This window comes from Myotis nattereri, assembly GCF_964212035.1.
Source record: "Myotis nattereri genome assembly, chromosome: 7".
Taxonomy (NCBI): domain Eukaryota; kingdom Metazoa; phylum Chordata; class Mammalia; order Chiroptera; family Vespertilionidae; genus Myotis; species Myotis nattereri.
The window spans coordinates 30,416,489-30,428,938 of record NC_138082.1 but is presented as its reverse complement, the minus strand read 5'-3'; the positions used below and the strand labels follow the sequence as shown (position 1 = coordinate 30,428,938).

At 46.4% G+C, this 12,450-nt stretch overlaps 1 protein-coding gene across 1 annotated transcript in view; it reads right to left on the bottom strand.

Moving 5' to 3' along the window:
* Window positions 1-12,450, bottom strand: part of LOC308522700 (nuclear body protein SP140-like protein) — a 68,473-nt gene that overhangs the window by 14,143 nt on the left and 41,880 nt on the right. The window contains exons 11-14 of the mRNA XM_081096232.1: window positions 9,998-10,042; window positions 4,909-4,980; window positions 4,489-4,536; window positions 497-601 (exon numbers count right to left, since the gene is read on the bottom strand). Coding sequence (XP_080952358.1) covers window positions 497-601; window positions 4,489-4,536; window positions 4,909-4,980; window positions 9,998-10,042 — 270 coding nt within the window. The remainder of the gene's footprint in view (window positions 1-496; window positions 602-4,488; window positions 4,537-4,908; window positions 4,981-9,997; window positions 10,043-12,450) is intronic.

Here is a 12,450-nt window from a genome sequence, read left to right as displayed (position 1 = left end):
AGCCTGGATTTTGGGAGGGGTCCCACCGTTCCCATGGGGCATGTGCTGAACACTTGCTTTCTTTCTGGACGTCTGGAATTTTGGCAGATGCGAGGTAAAGTGTACCTATGTGGCTAACTCCTGGTAAAAACCCCGTGACTCCTAGGGCCAGGGCAGCTTCCCTGATAGACAACATCTCACATGTGTTGTTATGAGTTGCTGCTGGAGAATTAAACGTGTCCTGTGTGACTCCACTGGGAGAGGGCCTTCGGAAACTGGCACCTGTTGCCTTCGGGCTTTGTCCCATGTGCTTTTGCCTTTGCTGATTTTGCTTTGTGTCAGCTTGATAAACCGTAGCAATGAGTTAGACTATATGCTGAGTCCTGTGAGTCCTCTTAGTAAAGCACCAAGCGCTGGATGGTCTCGGAGACCCTGACACAGGAGTCTAGCCCCTGAACAATATAAGATCCACATGGATAGTTTCCAGTTGAAAAGTGTAGAAGACCAGGAAACTTACCTTGCTTCATTTTCTGTTTATATAACATCCCCTTTGCTGGACCACAGGTCACAGGAAGTATAGAGCGTTTAAAGTTCTTATGTTTATCTCTGGGAATTCTTGGACCTGCAAGGAAGCATTATTATTATTTTTATTATTATTATTTTCATTCCACTTTCTTCTAACTGTGCCCTCTTTCTTCTCACCCATCTTGAGAGCCTTCTTTTATAAATCAAAATGTAGTGGTGGGATTTTACCCATGAACAACGTTTTTCTTTTATGGCAGGTTAGACACACAATGATAATGTCATCCTCCACTTCTGTTTTCTGGAATCCTGCATAATAGCCTCATGTGAAGGACCTGAATTCCCAAGCTTGTTGGCCACAACTACCTATTGCACAATGATTTTTCTCCTGTTTTTAAGAAAGATTTCTAGCCATATTATTGCTTTGAATTATGTGGATGGAAAGAAAACCCCTCATCTTTTAGTTGTCTCCCCATCTGAGGCCCCACTGGGGGAACAGAGAACAGGATGACAGTGGGGAACTTAGCAGGAACAGCGCCTGCCTTCCCTCCTTGCTCTCTGCCTTGTTTCACTTCTCCTTCATGTGAACTTTCTGTATGGATTTCACTCTGTGAATCAGGGCAGGGTGCTCCTAGAAGAAACTGCAGATTGCCCAGGAAGGGCCTCTGTACATCCTTGGGGTGGGGCACTGGCTCTGATTCTGCTGTAGTAGGGGTTGAAAGTCTTTTAAAAATATATTTTTATTGATTTCAGAAAAGAAGGGAAGAGGGAGAGCGAGGAACATCACTGATGAAAGAGAATCATTGATATTGATAGGCTGCCTCCTGCATGTTCACCACTGAGGATTGAGCTCACAACCTGGGCATGTACCCTGGCTGGGAACCTAACCATGACCTCTGGTTTATGGGTTGACGCTCAACCACTGAGCCACATCAGCCAGGCTGAAAGTCTTAAAATGAACTTTATAGCAGCAGCACCTACTCCTGCCCTTCTGGCCAACATTGAGGGAGATCCATGAAAGATATACATGAGGGTTTCTGTCTGGGGTGGGGAGGGTAGGTTGTCCCTGGTCCTTTCAGAGTCAGTTCTTTTAGAGCTGGAGAGGGCCTAGGGGACCAGTTAGTTGAGTTCATCTGCCACGCACCCATTTCCAGAGGAGGAAATTGAGGCAAAAAGAAGAAATGACAAGCAGAAATTACATAATAAAAGAAATGTTAGAAATTAGGACATAAGTCTTGTATTACCAGTAAGGGCCCCCCTTGGTGGGCAACCGATGGGTCTCTATTTGATCAAGAGAAGGGTCAACTAAATAGCATGTTAGTCACACACTTCATATTTTTTCCTTAAAATTTTTCAGTGTAGTGAAGGGAGCCTTCCCTAGGGCCACCAAGGCTTGTGCTCTCTCATAGGTTAACTGATCAACATCAATAAAGTGGGTGTTATGAGCAACCTGTTGTATTGTTGAAATTGCCAAGGCAGATGACTACCCTGACGTTTGTTACTGGCTCTATAAGCCAATTAAGAAATTGATTGGTCACTCAGAAAACAGAGTATGAAATAAAAATTTAGATCCTTGAGGAAAAAACCCAAGATGGCAGCATAGGTAAACACCGGAAATTGCTGCCTTGCACAACCACTTCAAAAATACAACTAAAAGACAAAATGGACATCATCCAGAACCACAGGAAGGCTGGCTGAGTGGAAATTCTACAACTATAAGGAAAGAGAAAAGCACACTTAGACTCAGAGGAGGTGCAAAAGTAAAGTGCAGAGGTATGGAGGTGCATGTGGAAAAGGCTGGCAACTGAGGACATGATTGTCTTTTTCAATCAGGAAGGACTCTCAAGCTCCTGACTGCTCTGAACTCCAGTTCTGGGCGAGTCTCTGGGGACCCAGACTCATACATGGAGAAACTGGACTCTTTGGCATTGGTCGGAACTTGAGAGTGGCTTTCTCTCAGAGGTGCTTGCAGCGATTACCATGGGACACTGAGACCCGGGGCCTCTTAGGGTAGGACTGAGGAGAAGCCATAGCTTCTGGCTCCGCCCTATTGATCCCCTGAGATCTCGCCCCACCCAAGCTGTGGTCAGAAGCTTTTGCATAAGAAAGGCTTGGCCCTTTGCAATCTGAAAATTACCTAACAAACTGCAGCTAGGTCAGAGAGACCCAGAAATTCCAAAAGAAGGCCAAAGGCCCCACAGCAGCTTGCATTGCTTCACAGCTGGGCCTCATCTGGGCACCTCCAAACCTCAAACAAAGAAGAGGAATCTGCAGATCTCTCAGTAGCTCCTGCTGGGTAGCCTCAGGCAGAGGCTAAATTAGCACCTCCTTAGAGATCCAAGAGCCTGTGTACCCAGTGGTCAGAGTGGGACCATCCAGATTACAACTTCTCATATCCATAAGGGACACACTCAGGGGGCAGACTCAATGAGTACCAAAGCCTCACTGAAACAAGTCTTGCCCCAGAAGGGTATCTCCAGCACAGAAGTTCTCCCACTGCAGACACAGCTGATTCTCACAGCCAATTGGACAGGAGGTCAATTCCTCCCAATGATATCAACAACAATCAAGGCTTAACTACAACAATACTGTGCACAAAGCCCACAAAGGGGTGCACCAAGAATGTCCACCTCAGGTGACTGGGGAGGCTGAGCAACTGGGCCCTATAGGACACCTAGCACAGAAAGCCACTCTATCAACACAGGGAAGTAGCCAAAATGTGGAGACAAAGAAACAGGTCACAAATGACAGAAATGGAGGAAAGCAAACTACTGGATATAGAGTTCAAAACCACACTTTAAAGGTTTTTCAAGAATTTTCTAGAAACCGTTGATAAATTTAATGAGACCTTCAAGAAATCTAGTGAAACCCTTGAGGTTATGACAAAGGACCAACTAGAAATTAAGCATACACTGACTGAAATAAAGAATATTATACAGAGCTCCAGCAGCAGACTAGAGGATCGCAAGGATCAAGTCAAAGATTTGAAATACGAAGAAGCAAAAAAACACCCAACTGGAAAAACAAAAAGAAAAAAGAATCCAAATATATGAAGATAGTGTAAGTAGCCTCTGGGACAGCTTCAAGCATACCAACATCTAAATTATAGGGGTGCCAGAAGAAGAGAGAGAGCAAGATATTGAAAACCTGTTTGAAGAAATAATGACAGAAAACTTCCCCTACCTGGTGAAAGAAATAGTCTTACAAGTCCAGGAAGTGCAGAGAACCCCAAACAAAAGGAATCCAAAGAGGACCACACCAAGACATATCATAATTAAAATGCCAAGAGCAAAAGACAAAGAGAGAATCTTAAAAGCAGCAAGAGAAAAACAGTCAGTCACCTACAACTGAGCACCTATACAACTGTCAGCTGATTTCTCAACAGAAACTATGCAGGCCAGAAGGGAGTGACAAGAAATATTCAAAGTGATGAATACTAAGAACCTACAACCAAGATTACTTTATCCAGCAAAGCTATCATTCAGAATTGAAGGTCAGATAAAGAGCTTCACAGATATGAAAAGGCTAAAGGAGTCCATCACCACCAAACTAGTATTATATGAAATGCTGAAAGGTATCCTTTATGAAGAGGAAGAAGAAGAAAAAGGTAAAGATACAAATTATGAACAACAAATATACATCTATCAACAAGTGAATCTAAAAATCAAGTAAGTAAAATATCTGATGAGCAAAATAAATTGGTGAATATAATAGAATCAAGGGCATAGAAAGGGAGTGGACTGACTATTCTCAGGGGGGAAAAGGGTGTGGGGGTGCGGGAAGAGACTGGACAAAAATTGTACATCTATGGATGTGGACAGTGGGGGCTGGGGGGCCAGGGCAGAGGGTGGGGTTGGAACCTGGTGGAGGGGAGCTAAGGGGGGGTGGGGGGGAAGAGGAACAACTGTAATAATCTGAACAATAAAGATTTAATTTAAAAAATTTACATGCTTAATTACTAAAAGTGTATGAATCACTTCTTTTTACCTCTTTTTCTGCTTCTTTTCAAAGGCCTGGTGTTGACTGCTTTTGTTCCTGGGGGGGGGGGGGCGGGGAATAACACAAATGTCTCTTGTTTATAAAATTGCATTGCAAATAGTAGTGTTTTAGAAAAACAACCCAGCTGTATTTCCATCCAGAATGTTAGCAGTTCAGCAGAGCTGGCCCTACCATTGCCCCTGGGCCCTGGGTTCTGTTTGTGAATTCATTACCAAGTTACTTGTTTGCAGTGTTATCTTTCAATCCCTGATGAATTTTGGAATTGACTAAATCTGATCTATTCGTCAACAGTTAGTATAATTACATAAAGTGATTAGGGAAATAGGTTTGTTACTTAAAGCAAAGAATATAGCATGAGAATTTAGATGTTTTGTAATTGAAAATGTATCCATCTTTTAAAAATTTTACCTTTTGGTTTGCTTCTTTTCCTTGGGACTCTGTTATTCAGAGACTGCATTCTATCTCTGCCTCTGCTTCTTACTGAAAAAATAAAAAAATAGAAACAGATACTGTGATAAGTCACATTGTATATAACAGTGCTTTTAAACATTCCATTTTACTGTAACTTTTCAAGAGCCCAACATATAAAGAAAAATATATAACCCATAGCCTTATATTTACCAAGCCTTATGTGTTTAAGCAAGTTTAATTTTAGATTTCATTTTCTTTTTAAATTTATTTTATTTTATTTATGTTATTTTATTTTATTTTTACAAAGGGTATTACACATGTCTCCTCCCCCCACCCCCTTGACATTCCCCCGGCTCCCCCCACCCCCCAGTGTCTTGTGTCCATTAGTTATTCTGATATGCATGCATATAAGTCCTTTGGTTGATCTCCTACCCCCCCCCCCCAACCCTCCCGAGGGTTCCCACTGTAGTTTGACAGTCTGCTCAATTCTGCTTTGCCTCTGTATTCATTTTTGTTCATCAGTCTATAATGGTCCTTATTATCCATAAATGAGTGAGTTCATGTGGTATTTTTCTCTGCTTCCCAGGGGCCGTCTCAGTCTCACAAGGGTCATTTCAGCCTCACAGGGGCCGCCTCAGCCTCACAGGGGTCGCCTCAGCCTCACAGGGGCCGTTTCAACCTCACCGGGGTTGTTTCAACCTCACTGGGGCAGTTGCAAGCTCACCGGGGCTGTTGCAAGCTTACTGGGGCTGTTGCAAGCTCACCAGGGTTGTCTCAACCTCAACAGGGCTGTTTCAGCCTCACCAGTCCTATTCAACCTCACCGGGACCGTTTTGACCTCACCGGGGCCATCTTGACCTCACCGGGGCTGATTCAACCTCACCGCAGCCGTCTGAACCTCACCTGGGGCTGTCTCAACCTCACCGGGGCCATCCCAGTCTCACTGGAGCTGTCTCAGCCTTACAGGGGCCGTCTCAACCTCACATGGGCCGTTTCAACCTCATTGGGGCCGTTTCAACCTTACCAGGGCTGTTGCAACCCCACCGGGGCTGTCGCAACCCTACTGGGGCCATCTCAACCTCACCGGGGCCGTTTCGACCTCACCAGGGCCATCTCAACCTCACTGGGGCTGTCTCGACCTCACCGGGGTCATCTCAGCCTCACCGGGGCCCTTTCAACCTCACTGAGGCCGTTTCAACCTCACCGGGGCTGTTTCAGCCTCATCGGGGCTGTTTCGACCTCACCGGGGCAGTCTCGACCTCACCGGGGCTGTCTTGACTTCACTGGGGTCGAGTCAACCTCACTGGGGTTGTCTCAGCCTCACCGGGCCGTTTCATCCTCACCGGGCCCATTTCAACCTCACTGGGGCTGATTTCAACCTCCCCAGGGCCATTTCAACCTCACTGGGGCTGTGTTGACCTCACTGGGGCCATCTCGACCTCACCAGGGCCATCTCGACCTCACTGGTGCCGTCTCGACCTCACCAGCGCTGATTCAACCTCACTGGAGCTGTCTCAGCCTCACTGGGGTGGTATCAGCCTCACCGGGTCCATCTCAGCCTCACTGGGGTTGTCTCAACCTCACTGGGGCCGTTTTGACCTCACCAGGGCAGTCACAACCTCACTGGGGCCATCTCGACCTCACTGGTGCCGTCTTGACTTTACCGGGGCCGATTCAACCTCACCGGGGTTGTCTCAGCCTCACTGGGGCCGTTTCAACCTCTCTGGGGCCGTTTCAACCTCACTGGGGCCGTTTTGACCTCACTGGGGCCATCTCGACCTCACCAGGGCTGTCTCAACCTCATCGGTGCTGTCTCGCCCTCACTGGGGCCTATTCAACCTCACTGGGGCTGTCTCAGCCTCACTGGGGTGGTCTCAGCCTCACCGGGTCCATCCCAGACTCACTGGGGTCGTCTCATCCTCACATGGGCCGTTTCAACCTCACCGGGGCCGTTTCAACCTCATGGGGGCCGTTTCAGCCTCATCGGGGCCGATTCAACCTCACCGGGGCTGAGTCAACCTCACCAGGGCCATTTCAACCTCACTGGGGCTGTCTCAGCCTCACTGGGTCCGTCTCAGCCTCACCAGGACTGTTTCAGCTTCACCGGTCCTGTTTCCACCTCACCAGGGCCGATTTCAACCTCACCGGGGCTGTCTCAACCTCACCGGGGCTGCCTCAGCCTCACGGGGGCCGTCCCAGCCCCATGGGGGCCACCTTGACCCTACGGGGGCCACCTCGACCCTACGGGGGCCGCCTCGGCCTCACGGGGGCTGTCTCAGCAACACAAAGTTTGGCATTCTGTTCTTTGTTGCGCGGCTCCTTGCTGGACAAAATCTCCAGGCGTTCCTTGTGGCTGAATATCTGGTATGCTTGCTTGGATTTCGTTTTCTACCAAGGGCACAGACTGCCTGTCTGCCATCTCCCAGTGTCCCATGTGAGACTGGATCTGGTGGACCTGCCTGTGCGTTTGCTGGTACAGCAGTTCCATGATGCCAGCCCAGCAAGGTCCTGCTTCAGCTTCCTCCAAACCTGATTCTGCTTCTTGAGTGTGGCCCTTATGTACGTGAGGAGTTGAAATCTGTATTCTTCTGGGCTGGGCTGCAAAAGTGCCAGTGGTTGTCTTTCTGCCACTAGCACAGCTTGGGTGGGGATGTAAATTGACTAGGGCGGGGTCCCCGGGAATCACCAGGGCAGAGCAAGGGGCAATGGCGCCTCCACGACTCCTCGCCTCTCCACAACTCAGAGTCTCGCGTCCCCGAGTGCCAGCGAGCAGCTCCACGAGACAGCCATTCTTGCTCTCTGGCCCATTGCAAGGCTGTCTCACCTCTCCCCATAGGGATCTGGGACCTCAGGATCCCGCCCCAAACAAGCTCAGTGGATTTGAGAGTCTGCATCCCCTTCTGAATGAAAAAAAACCCACGCATTCAGTTGCAGCCAGCCTTGCCTGTGACTCCACACCTCTGTTCTTGGCAAATCACCAGGGCAGGGCCAAGGGCAATGGCGTCTCCACGACTCCTCGCCTCTCCGTGACTCCAGGTCCTTGCGTCCCTGAGCGCCGGCGGGCAGCTCTGCGAGACAGCCACTCTCACTCTACTGCTCGTTGCAAGGCCGTCCCACCTCTCCCCATAGGGGTCTGGGACCTCAGAATTCTTCCCCAAACAAACTCAGTGGACTCGAGAGTCTGCAGCCCCTTCTGATTGAAAAAAACCGTGCATCCAGTTTCAGGCCACTTGGCGCGTGACTCTGTACCTTCATTCTTGGAGCCTCTGCACAACCTACTCAGTCTCAATGCTCTTCTTTCATTCCTTCCAGTTGTAGAGCTTCCACTGGGCCAGCTTTCCCATGGTTCTGAATGATAACTGTTTGTTTTATAGTTGGTAGTCTCGATGTTGTTGTGGGAGGCAGCACGCACAGGTCTGTACCTTATGCTGCCATCTTGGTTCTCTAGATTTCATTTTCTTTACCCTCACATTAATCCTAATTTATTTATACCCACATTAATTAAAAAAAGACTTAAGACAGAGTTTAATTTGCATCTCAAGGAACACTGAGAATAATAATAATGAGAGCTAACAGTTAACACATGCTTAGTATGTGCCATACATGAATATATATATATATATATATATATATATATATATATACTAATAAAAGACAAACATACAAATTGACCGTACCTTCACTATGCCTTAAGCCATGCCCACCAGCCAATCTGAGTGACTATATGCAAATTAACCCAACCAAGATGGCGGCCGGCAGCCACGGAGCTAGAGCGAGCAGGAGGATTGAATGCTCCAGTGATGGAGGAAGCCAAGCTTCCCGCCTGCCATGGTCCGGCTCTGAGCTCCACTCAAAGCAACAAAGTTTCAATTATAGAAGGTAAATAAATCCCAGAATAAAAAAAGAAAAAGAAAAAAAGGAGAGGCTGGGAACTTCTGTCGCCGGGGTGGGGGGGGGGGGGCCTTGGCCAGCCTGAAAACGGCCCTCAGCCCCTCACACAGACTGGCCAGGCACCCCAGTGGGAACCCCCATCTCACCCTCAAGGGGGTGAGGCCAGCCTGAAAACAGCCATCAGTCCCTCACCCAGGCTGGCCAAACCTCTATGGGGTGAGGGTCCCAATGGGGGGGGGGGCTTGACCAGCCTGCAAACAGCCATCAGCCCCTCACCCAGTCTGACCAGGCACCCCAGTGGGAACAACCACCCTGAAGGGGGTGTGACCAGCCTGAAAACACCCATCAGCTCCTCACCCATGCTGGCTAGGCACCCCAACGAGACCCCCACCCTGATCCAGGACACCCATCAGGGCAAACCTGTCGGCCCCCACCCATGCACCAGGCCTCTATCCTATATAATAAAAGGGTAATATGCAAACTGACCCTAACAGCAGAACGACTGGGAATGAATGGTCACTATGACACACACTGACCACCAGGGGGAAGATGCTCAATGCAAAAGCTGCCCCCTGATGGACAGTGCGCTCCCACAGGGGGAGCTCTGCTCAGCCACAAACCAGGCTGACGGTTGCCAGTACAGCAGTGGTGGTGGGAGCCTCTCCTGCCTCCTCAGCAGCACTAAGGATGTTCGACTGCACTTAGGCCTGCTCCCCGCTGGCAAGTGGACATCCCCTGAGGGCTGCCAGCTGCCAGAGGGATGTCTGACTGCCAGCTTGGGCCCATTCCCCCAGGGAGCGGGCATAAACCAGCAGGTGGACATCCTCCGAGGGGTCCCAGACTGCAAGAGGGCATAGTCTGGGCTGAGGAACTCCCCCAAGAGCACAAATTTTTGTGCACTGGGCCTCTAGTGTGTGTGTGTATATATATATATAGGAACATAATATATATATATAGAAGAAATAGAAGAAATAGGCAGGTTCTTCCTACCTGTTTGATGAAAGAGAAACAAATTATGTGATTTAGGCCACTGTATTTTGGGGTCTCTTTGTTACAACATTTCAATCTGTACTCTAAATAATCAATTAGCTATTAAGCCCATCGGCTAACTCGGGGCTATGGCAAAGATAGGATCTGGCAGGAAGACTAGGTCTGTAGTAAGCTCACAGGTGTGAATCCTCACATTTGTTCTTACCTTTTTGGGGACTGGTTTTTTTACTTTTGTGCCTTCTCTTTTTTCCTTTAAACAGAAAATAAAATAATCATTTAGAATTATAAATAGAGATTTACAAGCTTTATATGTCAGTAACCTTCAAATATTTTATTTTTGTCTATTTTTTGTTGTTGTTGTTGTTAATCCTCACCGGAAGATACTTTTCCATTGGTTTTTGGATAGAGTGGAAGGGAGGGGAGAGACAAAGAGAGAGAAACATTGATGCGAGAGAGACACATTGATAGGTTGCTTCCTGCATTAGCCCTGACTGGGTATGGAGCCTGCAACCAAGGTACATGCCCTTGACTGGAAGTGAACCCAAGATCCTTCAGTCCACGGGCTGGTGCTCTGCCAAACTGGTTAGGGCTATTTTGTCTTCACTCAAATTTGGGGGGCTAAATCTCCAGGTACCAATATACCATATTAGTTGCCATCACACTGAAAACAATAATAGCAACAAAAACAACCTACCTTTACACAGTACCAGTTGTTTACAGTATGCTTTTGCATAGTCATATGAGGTTTTCTTATTCACAATAAGGAAAATGTAAGAGCAGCTGAAATCAGGAAGAAGCTGACAGCAAATAAAAGGGAATGTCAAGGAGATCAAGGAACAACAGATCGCAGACATCACCAGCAAAGTGTACATCCTGGACTTCAGAGGCTTGCCTTGAAAGTTAGCAGTGGTTAGTTCATGAGATTTAAGGAAAGAAGCCATCTCCATAACATAGCAGTGCAAAGTGAAGCAAGTGCTGATGAAGAAGCTGCAGGAAGTTATCCAGAAGATCTAAGCTAAGATAATGAATGAAGGTGACAACCCTAAACAACAGATTTTTCAATATAGAAAAAATAGCTCTATATTGAAATAAGATTTCATGTAGCAGTTTCATAGCTAGAGAAGAGAAGTCAGTGTCTGGCTTCAAAGGATCAAAGGATAGGCTGACTCTCCTGTGAGGGACTAGTGCAACTGTAACTTTAAGCTGAAGCCAGTGCTCATTTACCATCCTAAAAACACCAGGACCCTTAAGAATTATGCTAAACCTACTCTGCCTGTGCTCTATAAATGCAACAAAATAGCCTGGATGACAGCATATTTGGTTACAACATGGTTTACTGAATATTCTAAGCCTACCATTGAGGCCTACTGCTCAGAAAAAAAATTCCCTTGAAAATATTACTGTTCATCAATAAGGCACTTGGTCACCCAAGAGCTCTGATGGAGGTATACAATGACATTAATGTTGCTTTCATGCCTAAGACAATATCTATTTTGCAGCCCATGGATTAAGGAGTAATTTTGACTTCCAAGTTTTGTTATTTAAGAAATACATTTCATAAGACTATAGCTGCCATAGATAGTTATTCCTCTGATGAAATAATCATCTATGGCAGCTATAGAAAAGTAAATCTGGAAAGGATTCAGCATTGTAGATGCCATTAAGAATATTCTTGATTCATGGGAAGAGATCAAAATATCAACAGTAGCAGGGAATTTGGAAGAAGTTGACTCCAACCATCATGGATGACTTTGAGGGGTTCAAGACTTCAGTGAAGGAACTAATTGCAGATGTGGTGGAAATAGCAAGAGAACTAGAAATAGAAGTGGAATCTGAAGATGTAACTGAATTGCTGCAATCTCATGATAATTTTTGTTGTTGTTGTTGTTAATCCTCACTTGAGGTTATTGATTTTTTTTTTTTTTTGAGAGAGAGAGTGGAAGGGAGAGTGAGAGACAGAGAAGAAACATTGATGTGAGTGAGACACATTGATTGGTTGCCTCCTGCACACACACCAACCAGGGCTGGGGAACCTACAACCAAGGTATGTGCCCTTGACTGGAATCCAACCCGGGACCCTTTAATCCACAGTCCAACGCTCTATCCACTGAACCAACCCGGTGAGGGCTCATGATAAATCTTTAACAGATGAGTAACTGCTACTTATGGATGAGCAAATAAAGTGGTTCCTTGAGATGGAATCTACTCCTGGGGAAGAAGCTGTGAAAATTTTTGAAGTACAATAAAAGGTTTCAATAGTAAAAGAAATTAGTTGATAAGACAGTGGCGAAGTGTGAGAAGATTGAATCTAATTTTGAAGGAAGTTCTACTGTGGGTAAAATGGCACCAGACAACATCATATCCTATAGAGAAATAATTTATAAAAGGAAGACTCAATAATTTCATGGTTGTCTTATTTTTTTAAATTGCTACAGTCATTCCCGCCTTCTGCAACCACCATCCTAATCAGTTAGCAGCCACCAACACTGAGGCAACACCCTCCACCAGCAAAAACATTATGACTCTCTGAAGGCCCAGATAATGGGTAGCATATTTTACTAATAAAATATTATTTTTTAAAAAAACATATATTTTTGCCCTAGCTGGTTTTGCTCAGTGGATAGAGTGTTGGCCTGCAGACTGAAAGATCCTGGGTTT